The following is a 20,593-nucleotide window of genomic DNA, read 5'->3' as shown; positions in this document are numbered from 1 at the left end:
GTAAGGTGGTACTTCTAAGTTTGCAGTATCTATGAATGCCAAAGGGGTCCTCCCTACTAGCATCTACTGAGAAAGTCTGAGTAATATCCCCTCAAAAGGGCAGAAAAAAAAAAAGACACCAAATGACCTAATTTCCATCTCCCTTCCTCTTCTCCCCAGTAAAGTGTTTTGACTCTTCCCTCTTTGCCAGAAAGTAAATATAACCCAATGTTGAAACACACACAACTGTCTCCAATGACTTAGATTTAATCATCGGAAGCAAACTAAATGGAAAGCTTACAATAGAGAAGAATTACATGTCAGTGCCTTTTGCAAACTGAGCTGGGACAGAAAGGGACCGGGGGCTGTCCCTCAACCTGATCCCTTCCAAACAAAGACATCCAGTGTCCCTGACAGTCTGGCTCAGGGAGAGGGAGACTGCTGGCTCTGTGTGCTGAGGTCACCTAGCCCACCGATCACTCCTGGCCAGCATCAGGAGCACCACCTTGCCGGCTCTGGTCATCACCCTTCTTTTTGTGACCTGAGACGATGTCATCAATCCGCAACAGCAGGACTGCAGTCTAGAAGAAAAACCACCGCCCCAAAGAGGTCAGTAGAGAACATTTTTCTTTTAACTTACCACTTAGTTCCTCCCACAGAATTACCATATTATCTGAAATCTACCTTTTCAGAGTCTTGAAATATAAAATGCAGTTCTTTCTAAGCAAAGGATGTAGCTTATGCTGTTACCTTGCTTTTTATATGAGCTAAAGATAAGTAGGGGTGGTAGTGGGATTCCTTGGGAGATCTTTGGGGAATATGCTCCCTTCTATAATTCTTCCCTTCAAGATTGGATTAAACACACTGGTTTCTGGTTATCTCAAATAGCAAATGCCCCAGGATGCCTCACCTCCACTGCTGTTTTATATGTTTGGAGCTTCACCGCCAGTGGTTCCCAGATGCCCAATTCTTTCATGTCCACCAAAGTACCTGTTTCACCATTTACACCCCAGGTCTCACAATTCTCCTGGGTATGTTTAGCCTGTAATTGAAATAAGCATACACAGTTAAAGAAGATACGAGGAACAATTAAACTGGCAAATCTGCACTTGATCTTAGCCAAAAGGCTGAGCTAAGCGATAAACTGGCAAATCTGCAAACCTAATCTAAAATTACTGGATTGGGGACTCCCTGGTGGCTTAGGGGTTAAGGCTCAGTGCTATCACCACTACAGCCTGAGTTCGATCCCCGGCTGGGGAGCTCACCCACATGGCCCAGCAAACCTCTATCTTGCCCGCTGCTCCCCTCAGCAGTGTATTTCAGTAAAGCTGCCTGTTCTGCTCCCCGCTCTGTCTCTGGTGAATCCTCTCCTCACCTCACACTTCTGGCCTACACTCCAGTTCTTCTATGCAAAATAAATGAATTAAAACAAAACAAAACAAAACAAAAACAAACAAACAAAAAAAACGGGCCTCCCCTGGTGGCGCAGTGGTTGAGTGCTGGGTTGCGAAGCTGCCTGCAGCCTCTGCAGCGCCAGTTCGATCCCCGGCCGCCAGCGAGGGTCCCACATGGCGCGCAGACCTCTCCTGCCGCCCGCTGCTCCCCCTCAGCAGTGTATTTCGTCAGTCTGCCTGTTCTGTTCCCTGCTCTGGCTCTGGTGAATTCTCTCAACCCTCCTGCGCTTCTGACTGTACACAGTGCTTGTATAAATAAATAAATCTTAAAAAAAAAAAAATCTTGACCCCTGAGAAATGCAATAAATAAACAAACAAACAAATAAATAAAATTACTTGGTTGGAAAGGAGGAAATGGCAGCAAGAGCTTTTAAGGGAATAAGCTATGAGGAGAACCTGACCAGATAGAAGTAAACCATCCTCTTAGGTCAAACACAGACTTCCCTAATCAAGAACATGGAAAGGAACTTACCCGGAGGGAGGTAAGTAGACGGATGGTGCTAGCCCCACAGTTCTGGATAAGGGTACGGGGGATGACTTCTAGGGCCTGGGCAACAGCCCTGTATGGCCACTGCTCCACACCAGTCATGGCCTTGGATTTTTCTGTCAAGGCATGGGCCACAGCCATCTCAGAGGCCCCACCTCCTGGTACCAGCTGAGGGTCCAGAAGAACATTACGGCACACTTGCATGGCATCCTGGAGGTTGCGTTCTACTTCCTTGGGAAAGTAAACATAGCATGAAATCAATCTTTGATGACTCGAGGACAAATCAGGAGTACCAGAAGGCTTCCTGATTGCCAGGTTTAGTCAACCACCAAAGGAGGGTAAGAAAGACTGGTACAGACCCTACCAGGCTGGGCAGACGCTATTTACCTTGGAAAGACACATAACTATGACTGCACGAGGGAAAGACAAAGAAAGTGTCATCCGGTGAAAGTTCTGTTTCGTTCATTATACTAGATAAAAGATATACCTTACTTTGTTTTGTTCTACTTGTATCCTTTCAGAGGTTGCACGATATAGTAAAAACTCTTATTTATTAGTTATGTGCTTTAGGGTAAGCTACTTAACCTCCTCTGAGAAACAAGTAATATGTGTCACTTCAACCTAAAAAATAAGGATGCAGTGTTGCTTGGGGCTGGGAAAATGCTGAGTCATTGTTCAATATAGGTATCATGTCTCAGCTTTTCAAGATAAAAAAGTTCTGGAAATCTGTTGCACAAGAATGTGAATATGCTAAAAAATGGCTAATATGATAAATTTTATTTTATTTTTTTACAATTAAAAAATAAAAATAGTTTTAGAAAGTAGGCTATAGATACAAATTAAATGCCTGCAAATGGGCAGCAGGATGATTTTAGGCCCTCTGGGAAACTCTCAAGAAACATATTGACTTAGTTCATTTAGTCACATTTCCAAGGGTGACTCACCGAAAGAATCTCTTTGCTAGCCCCCCGGAGGAGAATGGTGCAAGCCTTGGGATCCTTGCACTCAGTGATGAAAGTAAAGTATTCATCTCCAATTTTCTTGATTTCCAATAAGCCTGCTCCTGTGCCAACATCTTCTTCCCTTAGTTCCTCTGGTCGGCTGACTATCCGGGCCCCACAGGCTCTATAGCAGGGGTGAGGGGTTGGTGAAGAAAATTAGATGATGCCAGATACTGTGAACCCAGCTTCTCATTACCTAGAGCCTGTGTCTGGGACGATAAGGGCAAAGTAGACTGCTAGAAACATTTCTATATCACCTTAGAGATCTTGCCTGCTAGGTGAAATAGATTCTCAAACATATAAAGGTGAATTTTCCTTAAACTAATATGGCCTTTAAAAAAAAGAACTGGGGTACAGGCCAGAGGTGCTGGGTTGAGAGGATTCACCAGAGACAGAGTAGGGAACAGAACAGGCAAAGTGACTGAAATACACTGCTGAGGGGAATAGCAGGTGAGACAGGAGAGTCTGCTAAGCCATGGCCGGACAGGGATCGAACTTGTGCTACAAAGGCTACAGATAGCTTCACAGTGCTGTGCTTAACCCCTTGAGCCACAAGGGAGGTCCTAACATGGTTTTATAAATAACAATGCATACCTAAGGTAACTACTAGAACTAGGTTCAACTGAAGATATATTCTGTAGTTACTAGAAATTGGACTAGAAAGAACTGCTATTAGAACTTGAGGCCAAAGCTAGGACTGCACCAAAAAAGGGCAAACATCAAGCAAGAAAGGTGAATGAATATGTAAGCGTATGTTTCACTCAATTTTAATGAATATAGAGCTAATTTATTTTTCACTTGTTTATATAGGTAGAGTCAACTATAGCTATGCATTTATGCACAGAGTTATGCAGAGTTTAAAATTCAACTGGAACCTGTGGTATCTGATGGTGGGGTACATTTACTATCTTTTTATACAAATACTAAAAATGGATGATATCCGAGCAACATCAATGGCAAATTTTTTTAAAAAGATTTATTTTTGCATACAAGAACTGGGGTACAGGCCAGAGGTACTGGAGGGTGAGAGGATTTACCAGAGACAGAGTGGGGAACAGAACAGGCAGACTGACTGAAAAAACTGCTGAGGGGAGCAGCGGGTGAGACAGGAGAGGTCTGTCATACCATGTGGGTATCTCCCTGGCCGGCTGGGATTGAACCTGTGCTGGAGAGGCTGTGACCAGCTTCACAGCGTTGCATTCACCTGTCCTGCACCACTGGGGAGGCCCAGCTAATGTAATTTTTATTGCATTAATAATTAATATTGCATTAACAGCAGCTGAAGATCCAGTCAAAGAACTCTGATGATTCTGGTACATTCTGAGTTAGTTAAAAGACTACTCTGTAATGGCCCTACTAATGCAGTGATCACAAATATCTAAGCTGTTCACACCTGGTTAGAAGCAATATAGAAAATACACATGGGGTAAATCACTGCTAGACTAGACGACTTCAAAAGAGGGAAAACAACTCAACCAGGTTACTTTCACCTTAACTCATTTGGCTGACTATCTCCTACATTAAGCCTTTTCAGGTAATAATGACTACTCTCAGGTGCCCCACCCCCTGGTACCAGCTGAGGGTCCAGAAGAACATTACAGCACACTTGCATGGCATCCTGGAGGTTGCATTCTACTTCCTTGGGAAAGTAAACATAGCATGAAATCAATCTTTGATGACTCGAAGACAAATCAGGAGTATCAGAAGACTTCCTGACTGCCAGGTTTAGTTAACCACCAAAGGAGGGTAAGAAAGATTGTTACAAACCCTACCAGGTTGGGCAGATGCTATTTACCTTGGAAACACACATAACTATGTGTCTAAGAAGCTACCAAATATAAACACACGGGAAAAAAGTTGTCATTCTTCACTGGCCTACTCACCTAGCAATGCGATTATTGTCTGTCTTCCGGACTCTTCGGATAGCTGTGATATTGGCCCGCATGAGGTAGTGCTGAGCTAAATCTATAAACCAAGAGTAGAGGTGTCAAGGTGGAAGCTGTAACTCCTGGGTTCTGAATTGGTTTTATCCCCAACGTATCCAAACTTGTTTATTATGTATCATCTATGCCAACATGGGGTGGGGAACCACCCATCTTCTACCTCAAACACAGGCTGGAAAAATGGAATCCTACCAGAGATCCCCTTTTCCGTGATGACCACGTCAGGCTTTAGGTGGATAATGTCCTCACAGAGCTGCTGGATGTACTCTTCTTCCATCTGGAGGATTCGGGTGAAGTCTTCCTCTCGTGTGATCTCAATGTCAGTCTGCGTGAAGAAAAGTGACTCTGATTCAAAATCCTTAATGGTGAATCTCTTTGGGCTCATCCCAACAATGATGTTCCCTCCACCCAATCCTCCTCTCATGTATCCCAGAAAGTATGAGTCTGAATAATGTTAAGAAAAATGTTAAAAAACCATGATCCCACATCGCTTGTCAATTTAACACAATCATCTAATTTTAACCCCTCAGTTAGTTAAGAAAATGGAGTTCATATTCTTAAAGCAATCAATAGGGTTTGTCTTTTTTTTTTTTTTTAAAGATTTATTTTATTTTTATGCATTTAAGAGCTGGGGCACAGACCAGAGGTGCAGGGAGTGAGAGGATTCACCAGAGACAGAGCGGGTAACAGAACAGGCAGATTGACTGAAATACACTGCTGAGAGGAGCAGCGGGCAAGGCAGGAGAGGTCTGCTGCACCATGTGGGTTGCTCCCTGGCCAGGGATCGAACCCATGTTGCAGTGGCTGCGGTTAGCTTCACAGGTTGCGTCTTAACCCCTTGCACCACCAGGGAGGCCCCAGTAGGGTTTGTCCTAAGGCCTCTGATCACCCAGTTATATGATACCTCAGCTATCCTGTTAGTGTGTAGGATAATTCTTCTTAGCAATTAAACTGATTCTTATTCCCAGTCCTTAACAGGTTTCAATTATTTTTTTTCACCCAAGGGTAGAGTCTTGTGTGCTTCCTAACCCCCAGAAATTTTCCTTTAGCAGTTCAAATGAACGTAGGGCTAAATTAACCCCTACTCTGTATTCTACTGATGCATTCGGAAAGGTGGCACAGTAGTATGGTATTGAAGCCAAAAAGAGTTTATTTTACTTATTTACTTATTAAGAAAATTTATTTATTTATTTATACAAGCACTGGGTACAGTCAGAAGCGTGGGAGGGTGACAGAATTCACCAGAGCCAGAGTGGGGAGCAGAAGAGGAAGATGGACCGAAATACACTGCTGAGGGGAGCAGCGGGCGGCAGGAGAGGTCTGTGCGCGCCATGTGGGACCCTCACCCAGGGGCCGGGAATCAAACTGGTGCTGCAGAGACTGTGGGCAGCTCTGCAACCCAGCGCTCAACCACTGTGCCACCAGGAGGGGCCCAAGAGTTGAGTTTAGATCTGATTTGGCCAATACCAACTGCATTTCTCAAGCAATTAACCTCACTTCTCTGAGCTTCAGATTCCTCATGTGTAAAGTCATTACAACTGTTTGAGAGGGTTGTTGTATGAATTAGAGATTATATTCGCATGAAATAATAAATGCCTTTTATTTCCCTTGTGCATACTGCAGTATGTTATTATGTAACTTTTAAGGAATAGCCAAGAACCTTACCTGGCTTTCTCCTTTCTTGTATTCCAGAGAAGAATCCAGCAGCACAATGCGAGGATTCTTGATATAGCGCCGCATTCGTGGATGGGTCACATCCTTGTTAATCATGACACCACGTAAGACACATGAATCTTCAATGATGCCTCCAGGTATCTGAGTGATAGATGCATTTTAAGCCACAACCAAGAGGAGACAATTTATTAACTTCCTTCCCTGATGTTCACCTTTTCCCAAATGACACTATTTTCAGGTTTCTAAAGTATCTTCCTCCCACAAACCTCAAAAAATACAGTTCTCACCAATCTAGTACGCAAAAGTAGTAGGGCTATAACCAACTTGAAGGTCAGTTAGACACACAGAAATATAGTGACCAACAAAGATTTAAAGAGGCTCATTTCATATCTACTTCCAGTACAGTCCCAGAGAATTTTAGGTGTGGGGCTCCATCTACTGGCCACAGGCTATACTGCTACTTTTTGTTCTTTTAAGAAATTAGAGATGGAGTGTTTTCTGGGGCTTATTAGCTGGCTTATTTCTGGGGCTTATAAACAACATAGTGGAGCTGTTGTTTATATTCTGACCAGTTAAGCATGCAAACGCACAAACATGGAGATGCCAATATGCCTATCCCAAGGACTTGTAAATACTGTGTAGGTAAATTATTTCAGCTAAAAGCAAAAATTATTTCACAATTACTCCTTGGTTTCCTCTTTCAAGTTGGTTTTTAGGCAGCAATTATTGTTCTTCCTACTTTGAACTATAAAGACATCTTGCTTTGATTTATGCTAGGAAATAATCTGTGTACAAGTACACATTGGACGCTTACTTTTTCCACCCTTGCGTATTTCTTGATATCAATCTCCTTCCGACCATTCTCCTCAAACTGTACAGTTTTGACAGCATCCAGGGCAATGTTGCAAGCCAAAGAGGACCATCTACCTATTGCTTTGGTAGTAATGGAGCTGTTGATGATGTTCAACATCATATCTCGGTTATTGACATCAACAGGGGAACTGGAGAAAAGAAAAAATAGTAGTATGTTTTGCAGGGATCTTCTTTAAATAAAGAAGTCCCTAACCTCTATCTCAGTGATTTATATTAGTGGGCCAAGAGACAGAGCTACAGGAAACTGTTCCTTTGTAGGGAACTAAAAATGACATCAGGAAGTAATCTTGTACATTCCTCTGCTTTTTACCAAGATTTTTTCAAGATCCCTTGAAGGTGTCTCAAATCTTTGGGTAATCTGTTCCCATGTTTGACAAGTCTGCACAATTACATTCAGAGCACATCTAGTAAGTTATACATGGTGTGCCACACAGCATTTTCTGTTTTGGGGTTAGTCTCCACTAAAGATTATATACTTGTACATAGAGACTATTTAGTATCATAAAGTGGAATTGCAAAATTCAAGGTATTTTCCTTTATTTATTTTAAAAGATTTATTTATTTATACAAGCATTGGGTACAGTCAGAAGCACGGGAGGGTGAGAGAATTCACCAGAGCAGGGAACAAAACAGGCAGACTGACGAAATACACTGCTGAGGGGAGCAGCAGGAGAGGTCTGTTGCACCATGTGGGATCCTGGCCGATCAAACCAGCACTGCAGGCAGCTCCGCAGCCCAGCATTCAACTGCTGTGCCACCAGGGGAGGTATTTAAGGTATTTAAGGTATTTTACTCAAATTTTCATACTGCTAAAATTGCTTTTTTAACCATCTAAGACACAAAATATGCAGTTTTTAAGCTGATTAATGTGTTTAGGAAAGACACATTGGCTCCTAAATATTATCTAAGATATGTAGGAGTTACTCCTTCAAAAAAAAAAAAAAAACCAAACGATTCAGCTCCACACATTTGATAAACCCTGTGAGTATATCTACATTCTCAGAGTTTATGTTACAAAAATAATTTCTATCAAGCACCTTATTCCTTAAGAGTGCTAGAAAGTGGGGCCTCCCTGGTGGCGCAAGGGTTAACTTTTAGTGCTATCACAACAGCCTGAGTTTGATCCCCAGTCACAGAGCTGACCCCCATGGTGCAGCAGATCTCTCCTCTCCAGAGACAGGGTGGGGAGCAAAACATGCAGATCTACTGAGATACAGTGCTGAGGAGAGCAGCGGGCCAGACAGGAGAGGGAGGTCTGCTGCGCCATGTGGGTTTGGTCCCTTGCTGGGGATCAAACTCACCCTGTCGGGGTGATAGTGCTGAGACTTAAACCCTACGCTACCAGGGAGTTCTGTTTTATCTTAAAAAAAAAAAACAAAAAAAAAACCAAAAAACACCAAACTTAAATTTATGCATGCAAGAACTGGGGTACAGGCCAGAGGTGCGGGGGGGTGAGAGGATTCACCAGATACAGAGCGGGGAACACAGCAGGCTGATTGACTGAAATAAACTGCTGAGCAGAGCAGCAGGTCAGCCAGCAGAGGTTCTGCTGCGCCATGTGGGTAGCTCCCTGGCCAGGGATCAAACTCATGCTGCAGTGGCTGCGGATAGCTTTATAGGTTGCGTCTTAACCCCTTACACCACCAGGAAAGCCCCATTTTATTCTTTAAAAAGTTTTTTAATAAAAAATCTCTCCTGTCTTGCCTGCTGCTCCCCTAAGCAGTGTCTTCGGTCCGTCTGCCTGTTCTGCTCCCCACTCTGTCTCTTGTGAATCCTCTCACCCTCCCACGCATCTGGACTGTACCCTGGTTCTTGTATAAATAAAATAAATCTTAAAAAAAAAAAAAAAATTCGCATTCTGCATTGTGACAACTTAACAAACATTCCCTCAAGTTAGAAGTTACATATTTCTACATTCCTACACTGCCTTTTTAGCACAGATTTATAGATTAATGGAAGTTTTTCAGTTCCAGTCCTTTTGATTTTAATGGAAAATTTCTGACTATATCCCTCACAGCACTTCAGAACACTGAACTAGAAATAATCATACAAGATGTTTGGATATTATATAACTAAGACCTGAATATTATTTAGTTATTTTGCTCCTCATTTCCCCCATCAGAAACAAAAATCTTAGGAAATAGGTTTAATTTATTTACATTTCCCATGACAGTGTCTAACATGGGAAACTTGAAGATAGCATGTAACCAAAATGTATTTTGAAAAACTGATCCTAGCTCCTTTCATATTTGTCTATTTCTTTTATAAAAAAGATTTATTTATTATATTAACTTTTGAAATACACTGCTGAGGGGAGCAGCACATGAGACAGGAGAGGTCTGCTGTGCCATGTGGGTTAGCTCTCTGGCTGGGGATCAAACTCCTGCTGTAGTGGCTGCCAATAGCTTCACTGTGCTGAGACTTAACCCCTTGCGCCACCGGGGAGGTCCCAACTTAATCTTTAAAAATTTATTTTTTATTTATTTATGCATAGAAGAACTGTGGCGTAGGCCAGAGGTGGAGGGAGTGACAGGATTCACCAGAGACAGAGGGGGGAGCAGAATAGGCAGATCTATTGAAGTACACTGCTGAGGGAAGCAGTGGGTGAGATAGGAGAGAGGTCTGCTTTCGCTATGTGGGTCAGCTCCCTGGCTGAGGATTGAACTCGTGTGCAGTGGCTGGTGATAGCTTGATACCACTGAGATTTTAACCCCTGTGCCACCAGGGAGGCCCCCATATTTGTCTGTTTTATATCCTTTCTCATTTTATGAAACTTTCATTTCCCTATGGTTTCAATTGTGCTCTCTTCTTTGTTTCTCCTTACAAAATAACACTAGGTTACAAAACCACTTCTTATTGTGTGACTTTGTCTGATTTTCTTTCATCACCTAAGAATACATGTGTTGCAGGTCTCCCATATTTCATACTATCTCTTCTAGGGTCCCCAGTACCTGATTTTCTTAAGGGTGCTGATCATATCATCCAATGCCTTTCGGTAAGCACTGATCACCACCGTTGGGTGCATCTGCTGTTCTAGAAAGTGTTCAGCCACAGACAGCATCTCCCCTGCTAGAAAATGAGACAAATACCTTGTTTAAAAAAGGCACCTGGATATCAAGGCAACATCATGACGCTTCTAAAAATACCTTATCTTTTTTCCTAAAATAGACTCGCCCAAAAGATGTGCCATATGTTAATGCTATTCCACATTTTACACTTTGTACATGTCAATTCATAAAAGAAAAATATCCTTATCACATACATCTACACATATATATATGTGTGTATATACATGTATATTTTATAAGGACAGGTTTATTAGGAAAAGGAGAAAGAGGAAAAAAAAAAGAGGTACCTGCACAGACATGGATGGGCTAAGACCTGTTGCTGCTTTGCCACGGGAAAGGTTTGTGAAAAGAAATGCCTGCATAGGTCAACAGGCAGGTAGAAGAGCTGCTCAGATATATTTTAAATTATCAAAGAATGATCCCTAGAGTTTAGTTAACCTCTCTCTCTTTTTTAAAGATTTACTTACTTATACATGTAAGAATTGGGTACAGAACAGAGGAGTGTGTGTGTGTGGGGGGGGGTGTTGAGAGGATTCACCAGAGACAGAAAGGGGAACAGAATAAACAGACTGACTGAAATATACTGCTGAGGGAAGCGGTGGGTGAGTCAGGAGAGGTCTGCTGTGCCATGTGGGTAGTTCCCTGGCCGGGGATTGAACTTGTGCTGTAGTGGCTAACGCTAGCTTCATAGGTTGTGTCTTAACCCCTTGTGCCAGCAGGGAGGCGCTACTTAATCTCTTGATCTAACTAAGTATTTGCTTATCAGTTTCCTAAATTAATGGGAAATAGTTTCCCAAAGACTCTGATATAGAAAAATATATAAGGGAAAAAAGACTTATTTACTGTTATCTCAACACCTAGAATACAATTAAACTGTTGGTAATAAAAACAACAAAACATAAAAAACACACAAAACCTTATACCTGAAAGAATATTGACAAAAATATACAAAATTTATCCATCTTCTGGGCCTCCCCGGTGGCGCAGCGGTTGAGCGCTGGGTTGCGAAGCTGCCTGCAGCCTCTGCAGCGCCGGTTTGATCCCCACCTGCTCTCGGCCACCGGAGGAGGGTCCTACATGGTGCACAGACCTCTCCTGCCGCCTGCTGCTCCCCTCAGCAGTGTACTTCGGTCCTTCTGCCTGCTCTGCTCCCTGCTCTGGCTCTGGTGAATTCTCTCACCCTCCCGTGCTTCTGACTGTACCCAGTGCTTGTATAAATAAATAAATCTTTAAAAAAAAAAAAATCCATCTTCTGGGTGAGGAATTATTTAAAAAGGCTCCTTTTGAAAGTTATTTTTTTATTAATACCCACGCAAAATACATGTATAGACATACACTAAAGCTTGTCTCTAAGAGTTTAGAAATGCACATTTTGGGTAAACCAAAACAAAAAAAAAAAAAACCCACACAAATTGCTTGTATTACCTGTCCACTGACACATTTTTTTTTTTAAAAGATTTATTTATTTATGCATACAAGAGCTGGGGCACACGGCTAGAGGTGCGAGGGAGTGAGAGGATTCACCAGAGACAGAGTAGGGAATAGAACAGGCAGACTGACCAAAGTACACTGCTGAGGGGAAGCAGTGGGCGAGTCAGGAGAGGTCTGCTGCGCCATGTGGGTTGCTCCCCGGCTGGCAGGGAATTGAATTCACGCTGCAGTGGCTGTGGAGAGCTTCATAGGTTGCACTTTAACCTTTGTGCCACCAGGGAGGCCCCAATGACACTATTTTTTAAATTGAGTTATAACTGACATATAACATTACTTTCAGGTGTACAACATGATATGATATTTGCATATATTGTTAAACAATCAGCACCAGTAAGTTTAGTTTTTTTTAAAGATAGATCTATCTATCTATCTATCTATCTATCTATCTATCTATCTATCTATCTATCTATCTATCTATCCATCCAAGCACTGGGTACAGTCAGAAGCACGGGAGGGTGAGAGAATTCACCAGAGCCAGAGCGGGGAGCAGAGCAGGCAGAAGGACCGAAGCACACTGCTGAGGGGAGCAGCGGGCGGCAGGAGAGGTCTGCGCGCCTTGTGGGACCCTCCTCTGGTGGCCGGGGAGCAGCCGGGGATCAAACTGGTGCTGCAGAGGCTGCGGGCAGCTTCGCAACCCAGCGCTCAAACGCTGTGCCACCGGGGAGGCCCACCAGTAAGTTCAGTTAACCTGTTACCTTAACAGTTAAAATATTTTTTCATGTTAAGAACTTTAAAAAAAAAAAAGATTTATTTTATTTATTTATGCATATACAAGAGCTGGGTGTAGGCCACACGTATGGGGGTAGTGGTGAGAGGATTCACTAGAGACAAAGTGGGGAGCAGAACAGATGGACTGACTGAAATATACTGAAGGGAGCAGCAGGTGCTGAAGGGAGAGGTCTGCTGCGCCATGTGGGTTACTCCCTGGCTGGAGATTGAACTTGTGCTGCAGTGGCTGCTGATAGCTTCATAGGGCTGAGACTTAATCCCTTGTGCCACCAGGGAGGCCCAAGAACTTTTAATATCTACTCTCTTAGCAACTTTGAAATAAGGCATTATTAACTAGTCATCATACTGTACTGACACTAATTTTTAAAACTTACACAAATGTGCCAGAAGTCACATATATGTTCTTTGGCATTTGCTCAAATGTCTGAACTCAGTATTTTATATCAATTCCTAAATGACCATCATGTATATTAAAGGAAAGATAATCAATGAAAAAATATATTAAAAATGCTTGAAAAAATAAAAAAATAAAAATGCTTGAGCAAGCAAACTTAGAAAAGGTTATGTCCTGTTAAAGAATAATCAAAACAGTCAATAGTAGAAAAATGTCTTCAGGGGTGGCCAAGTTGATTTTGTTTCTTCTTTCTTTTTAAAGCTACTCAATCTAAGATAACCAAACTCACACACTTAATCTACCTAAATCTCCAGGACTGCCAGCCAGAAAATTCTGCCTGATAGTTAAAGCTTATCTTCTAGCAAAAAAACAGTGAGAAAGCAGTCTCTCTCTCTCTTTTTTTAAGATTTATTTATGTATACAAGAGCTGGGGTACAGGCTGGAAAGTGTGTGTGGGGGGGAGGGATGAAAGGATCCACCAGAGACAGAGTGGGGAACAGAACAGGCAGACTGACCGAAGTACACTGCTGAGGGGCGCAGTGGGTGAGACAGGAGAGGGCTGCTGTGCCATGTGGGTTGTTCCCTGGCTGGCCGGGGACCAGGGATCGAACTCATGATGCAGTGGCTGCGGACAGCTTCATAGGTTGCGTCTTAACTCTTTGCGCCACCAGGGAGGCCCTGAGCAAGCAGTCTTTCCTTCCTTTGTCATCCTCCAAGTCCAGATGTGGTCATAGGAGCAACCCACATGGAGCAGCAGACCTCTCCTTACTCACCCGCTGCTCCCCTCAGCAGTGTACTTCGGTTGATCTGCCTGTTCTGTTCCCTGCTCTGTCTCTGGTGAATCCTCTCACCCCCCCACACCTTTGGCCTGTACGCCAGCTCTTGTAAGCATAATAAATAAGTCTTTAAAATAAAACATTGGTTCTAAAGATTGATTAGTTGGTGGTGACTATTTCCATTCAACTCACCATACTCAAAATGCAGTACAAAGGCATTTTAAAAATAATTTAAGGGGGCCTCCCTGGTGGCTCAGAGGTTAAAGATAGGCTATCAAACTATCACCAGCCACTGCAGCAAAGTCTGATCCCCGGCCGGTCAGGGAGCTAACCTACATGGTGAAACAGACCTCTGCTCTGTCGCCCACTGCTCCCCTCAGCAGTGTATTTCAGTTAATCCGCCTGTTCTGCCCCCCACTATCTCTGGTGAATCCTCTCACTCCCCATACCTCAGGGCTACACCCCAGTTCTTGTATGCCTAAATAAATATTTTATTAAAAAATAAGTTATTTTTGGGTACGATTTTAAGATTTTGTTATTTATTTATGTGACTTAAAAAAAAAAAGATTTATTTATTTATGCAAGCAAGATCTGGGGTGTAGACCAGAGGAGTGTGTGTGTGGGGTGGGGGGGTGGGACTGGGAGAATTCACCAGAGACAGAAGAGGTCTGCTGTGCCAGGTGGGTTAGCTCCCTGGCTGGGGATCAAACTTGCGCTGCAATGGCTGTGGGTAGTTTCATAGTGCTGACACTTAACCCCTTGCGCCACCAGTGAAGTCCTGTGATTTTTTTTATTTTAGGAGGCCCTCTAAAAATAATTTAAAATGTCACTTCTTTAAAAGTTATTATAATTTTGTTGTAAGTACTTCATTTTTAGGCATATGAGTCAACATTATAACATGGTACCCCATAATTTGAAACTGTTATTTCCTAACAATGTGTTGCTGCAATCAGATGTTTTAAAAAAATCAATGATTCCATTATAAAAATGTCACCATCAACTAAAATGTTATATAAAAATTATAGGCACTTTGCCAAACTTTTAGTAGTGATTATTTATGATACTATGGGGAGCAAAAAATTAGCCATTAAAACTTTAATACTCAAAACTCATTATTCTCAAGACTCTGTATCTGTTGCTTTGCTTACTAACTACTTTATTTGTAACCCCAATAAAAACATTCATGACACTTTCATGGTCAGAGACATACAGAGGTGAAAAGTTTGACTGACCAGAGCACACACTATCCAGGTGAACTCGAATAAGGCAATGCTCTGTATTGTTTCAGCTCATATTGTGAACAAGTGTCCTTCCTGTGGTATATTTAGTACCATTTGTTGATTCCACTGTTTAAAATGGCTCAGGTGTAGTGCTAAAGAACGGTTTAGTGATGCCAAGTGCGAACAGGCTGTGATATGTCTTATAGAGAATAACCCATTAGCCAAACTTCATTTATGTATGAGTTATGTGCTGTTTGCCATGAATTTAATATTAACAAACTAGCAATATACTTAATAAGGTATATTTAAGATAACACTACACACACACAATAAAGGATATGTACATACACATGAGTTGATGAAACATGAGAACTTAATCCTGTATTTCCCATAAGAGCTATGTATTCTGTAATTCAGTGTTGGTGGCTAACCTTACAGAATATAACTTTCTTTGAATGAGAATAGGCTGTATTTTATTCAAACATTTACAGTTCATCCTATATATTGTTTTATACTTAAGTGGGGACAGTAAAAAAAAAAACCAGCAACAAGTTATTTCAATATTTGTAATTAGACTGTTAACTAAATTTCATTCTTAAAATATAAAAGGCTATTTGTGGCAAAAATCTTTACATTTCAACCCAACTTTCTTTATCAATCTTTCATTTCCCTCTTACCCAGAATAATTACTGATGTGGTCCCATCTCCAACCTCTTCATCCTGTGTCCGGCTAATTTCAATCATGGACTTGGCTGCTGGATGCTGGACTTGAATCTGAAAAGAAAAATGCAGATTGTTACTGAATCACTACTACTCAAAGACCTCTTAACCCATTCTTAATTTTTTTTTAATTTAAAAAAAATTTTTTTTAAAGATTTATTTATTTATTTATACAAGCACTGGGTATAGTCAGAAGCGCTGGAGGGTGAGAGAATTCACTGAGTCAGAGCGGGGAGCAGAGCAGGCAGAAGGACCGAAGTACACTGCTAAGGAGGGCAGCGGACAGCAGGAGAGGTCTGCACGCCATGTGGGACCCTCCTCTTGTGGCCGGGGAGCAGCTGGGGATCGAACCAGTGCTGCAGAGGCTGCAGGTAGCTTCGTAACCCAGCGCTCAACCGCTGCGCCACCGGGGAGGCCCTTAACCCATTCTTGATGCTAACTAACTCTAAAGAGTCTAGCTTCCATGCATCTCTTTTCCTTTGTTTTACCACACTTGAAAGATTATAGCAGTTCTCAAAACATTTAAGTAAACCATATTTCCAAGTCACTTTCTTTTTTTTTGCGGAAAAATGCACTTATGCCAACTGAATTATTTACAGTATCTTGAAAACAAAATATTGTCTCTTTGCTTTTTTACTGGGAACACCACTGCTGTGACTGAACAGTGTCCTCTAAAAAGATATGCCGAAGCCCTAAAACAGGGAAACGGAATTTAACTGTTATCTACAAATGGGGTCTTTCAGGTGTAATCACGTTAGGAACATTTGAGACGTTAGGGTGTCTAAATCCAATCACAGATGTCCTTAATATAAAATATACACAAAGGGGCCTCCCCGGTGGCGCAGTGGTTGAGCGCTGGGTTGCGAAACTGCGCGTGGCCTCTGCGGCGCTGGTTCAATCCCCGGCTGCTCCCCGGCCACCGGAGGAGGGTCCCACATGGCGTGCAGACCTCTCCTGCCGCCCGCTGCTCCCCTCAGCAGTGTACTTCGGTCCTTCTGCCTGCTCTGCTCCCCGCTCTGGCTCTGGTGAATTCTCTCACCCTCCCTCCCGCACTTCTGACTGTACCCAGTGCATGTATAAACAAAACAAACAAACAAACCAGCAAACAAATAAATAAAGCATGCCTCTATTAAAAAAAAAAAAATACACAAAGACAATGCCATGGGGATGGAATTTTATAGGCCAAAGAATGCTGCAAATTACCAGAAGCTAGAAAAGGCAAAGAAGGATTGTTCCCTAAAGACTTTGGAAGTATGGTCCTGCTGACAACCTGATCTCAGACTTTTAGCCTCTAGTCTATGAGAAAATAAATTTCTTTTGTTTAAAAGTCACTCAGCTTGTGGCAGTTTGTCACAGCAGCCCTAATAAACTAATCATCACCTCTAATATCATGGGTGGGTCTGCTAAAGAACTGTTACAAAGCAAAATGAAAAGTCACACCTCTCGAAGAATGGCATTGCCATCATTGGTCATCACAATGCCTCCCATTGGGTCCAAAAGCATCTAAGACAAAAGCAAAAGTTATAGTTAACTATCCTGATAACATCTGGAGGTAAAATTTGTAGCCTGAGTATTTCATTAAGAGATAAACCTACCTTCATCATGGACTTGGGTCCCAAACAAGTTCGGATGATATCTGCAATAGTCTATTGGAAAGAAAACATTAAAAATGCAAACACAAATCAGAGAACATTATGATAGTGGGTTAGGTTGAAGGGGCATGTATGACCCACAGGGTCAGTGTTCGAATGATGACACCTCTTTTTTTCCCCAAGCAGTCCTTTTTTTTTTTTTAAGATTTAGTTTTATTTATGCATACAAGATCTGGGGTATAGGCCAGAGGTGTGTGTGTGTTGGGGGTGGGGTGGGGGTTGAGAGGATTCAACAGAGACAGTGGAGAGCACCGGGTGAGACAGGAGAGGACTGATGTGCCATGTGGGTTAGCTCCCTGGCTAGGGATCCAACTCATGCTGCAGTGGCTGGTGATAGCTTGAGAGCACCAAGATTTTAACCCATTTGCCACCAGGGAGGCCCCAATGATGACACCTCTTAAGTAAATTTAGGAACCACTTTAGATACAGCATATCATGTAGCTTATTCTCTGTTTTCCCATTTTGGGAATGCTTTCAGGGTGACGTAGAAAGAAGTAACTTTTCACAAGAATAAAGGGGAAATGTGTCCCAGAGCTTGAGTATCCTAACAGTCCCAATAACTGGAAGTGTATGCCTTAATATTTCTTTTCATGACAGTGGCTCCCCCCATCATGCTAAATCATATCTAGGGTTAATTCACTCAAAAGCATTTACTCAATACCCATTTAGAGTGGGCACTAGGAAAATAAAAGGGAATTAATACAATTTTTTCCCCCTCAAGTAACAAAATCTAGGTTGGGAGACAAACACAAATGCAATATTACAAAACAATACACTGCAAAAGAATTATGCACAATATGAGAAGGCTATTAGGTTTCAGAGGGAGGATTTCCTTTTCTGTAATGTCCTGAAATAAAGGAGGTGAACAATTGCTTTGCCTAATTCAAACAAATATGTAAATGCTAATGAAAGCTGCCGGAGGCAAACGGCTATACTTTACAACCTCAGCATCACCAACATATACACTGTTGTGTAAGTGCTGCTCACCGACAATCGCACATGGAGCATGCTATCAAGAGCTATACTTCAAACACTTAAAAGACAGGCTACCTTGGCAGCATTGATGTTTCCAGATTGAACTTTTCTTCCAGATTCACGCTTTGTGTTCTGGCCTGAAATAGGTAAGAACAAAAGGCAATAGCATGGGATTGCTCTGTTTTGCTTAAGCTATTTATTCAACAACCTTTGAAAATAACACAGGTTTCACAAATTATACATAGATAAAAGTTTATCAAAATGGATACATTAAATGTGGCTTATTGTGTGCCCACTATAACTCAAAAAAACTGTTAAGAAAATAAACAAATGTGGGCCTCCCCGGTGGCACGGCGGTTGAGCGCTGGGTTGTGAAGCTGCCCGCAGCCTCTGCAGCACCGGTTCGATCCCCGGCTGCTCCCTGGCCACCGGAGGAGGGTCCTGCATGGTGTGCAGACCTCTCCTGCCACCCGCTGCTCTCCTCAGCAGTGTACTTCGGTCCTTCTGCCTGCTCTGCTCCCCGCTCTGGCTCTGGTGAGTTCTCTCACCCTCCTGCACATCTGACTGTACCCAGTGCTTGTATAAATTAGAATAAATAAAGCACAAATGTTTAAAAAAAAAAAAGAAAATAAACAAATGTACCTATTGCTACTTACTTTACTTCAAACCATCACACTAAGAACAAACCACACCCTCTCTTCTTTGGAATCTAGTCATTGTGTTCACTTTAACCACTCATATATTTACAGCAAGAATTTATAACCCGAGGTTCATGGATGGGACTTGGTGGGACAGTGAAGTCCATGAGAGAATAAAAAATGAGAGCTACTGCATTTTTGTCTTAAAAAAGGATCTATAACTATCTCTATATTCTCAAAGGGCTAGTGACCCTAAAATGCAAATTAGTGCTTTATATAGAGCTTGGGGGAATCATTGTTTTTACTTGGATAGGGGAATCATACTGACAGTCACAGCGTAATTAGTGATACCCCCCTTGCTGTGACATGACAACACTCTCATTTAAGTACCCCATTTTGTAATATACAATAATCCCAAGCTCAGAGAGAGTAAGAATGCTTTAATAACTCATTCACCATCACTAATAGTCCACTGCGTACTTTAACAGGAAGCCTAACCAATGACAGCGGTTAATGCCAGGGATTAAAGCAGACTTGAAAAAGGGCTTCACAATGTCCCACCACTCAACCCAGCACCCTCTGAACAGAGAAAAGCTAGTTGTTATAGCCAAACCAAGCCAGGATGCTTATTTCCCTCCTCTCTCCAAATTAAACATCCCCCTACAACTTAAATCTACAAATTTTTAATAGTCTAAAAACTTTCTTAAGATTTCCTATTTCAGGCAATTGTAATTAAAACCCTGCACGGAGCTGTCGAAGAGGTACAGTGGCTTAGGGCTTTTTCCTAAGTAAATTTCTGTGTACAGAAAATGGTGAACGGAGGGAAAATGGTTAATCAGGTTCTTAGGAGGTCCGCAGATGGGGTGCATAAGTCACACACAGAATGGAAACAAAGCAGGGGAAGACAATGTAGGTGGGCCTCCTTAGACAGCAATTTGAGATGTTCCGGAAGGGTGAAGAGAACCAGGCGAGAAATTTGGGAAAACTCTCTTGGGAGTGGGAAATTTGACAAGACAGGGAACACTGAGGGAATAATCAACTACCTAAGGAAGGCCAATAAAGAAAGTAAGGTTACTTCGCAACCGGCGTTGCTGAACGGAAATTCAAGGCCTGGTATTGGAAAGACGCCAAGGATACCAGTCACTACTTAAGGATGGGCCAAGACCATAAAGTCAGGCCTAACTAAAAAACCATTATTCCCTCAGCCATAAACTGCGAGGAAGGAGGAGGGGCGGGAGAGACGAACGAGACACAGTGGATCCCGAGGCGAGTGCCCGTAAAGACAAGCGGATCGGCGAGGAGAAGAGCGGTTTGCGAGACAGGGAATGCGTTAAGAGAAGGCAGGAAAGTGGAAGAGGCTTCCCATGAGAACGATGCCTGGAAAGCTCAGCGGCCGGACCGGGGCAGGTCTGGGCTGGGGCAACACTATAAAAAGTGTGGCGGGAGGAGAACAAAAAGGGGTCCCTCCCTTGCTTTCCCACAACTCACTGAGCACGAGCACGGGACGATGGCCCATCAT

General features: G+C 42.5%; 1 protein-coding gene across 2 annotated transcripts; it reads right to left on the bottom strand.

The window, feature by feature from the left end:
• Positions 1-313: 313 nt before the first annotated feature.
• CCT3 (chaperonin containing TCP1 subunit 3) lies at positions 314-20,593 on the bottom strand (the record flags this gene model as incomplete). 2 transcript variants are annotated; one of them, XM_084243496.1, is made up of 14 exons in its annotated part: positions 314-560; positions 890-1,021; positions 1,906-2,151; positions 2,865-3,045; positions 4,805-4,886; positions 5,057-5,189; positions 6,530-6,679; positions 7,353-7,539; positions 10,363-10,480; positions 15,767-15,863; positions 17,250-17,312; positions 17,405-17,455; positions 18,512-18,573; positions 20,563-20,593. In XM_084243496.1, 14 exons carry the CDS (start codon positions 20,591-20,593, stop codon positions 456-458), a joined length of 1,638 nt encoding a protein of 545 aa, XP_084099622.1. In that variant the 3' UTR covers positions 314-455. The 2 variants fall into 2 exon arrangements, with proteins under 2 accessions (XP_084099622.1, XP_084099623.1); XM_084243497.1 differs by lacking the exons at positions 17,250-17,312; positions 17,405-17,455.

This window comes from Talpa europaea (genome assembly GCF_964194135.1).
Source record: "Talpa europaea genome assembly, chromosome: 9".
Taxonomy (NCBI): Eukaryota; Metazoa; Chordata; class Mammalia; order Eulipotyphla; family Talpidae; genus Talpa; species Talpa europaea.
Note: the sequence above shows the minus strand (reverse complement) of the source record. Positions and strands in the feature narration are given on the sequence as shown.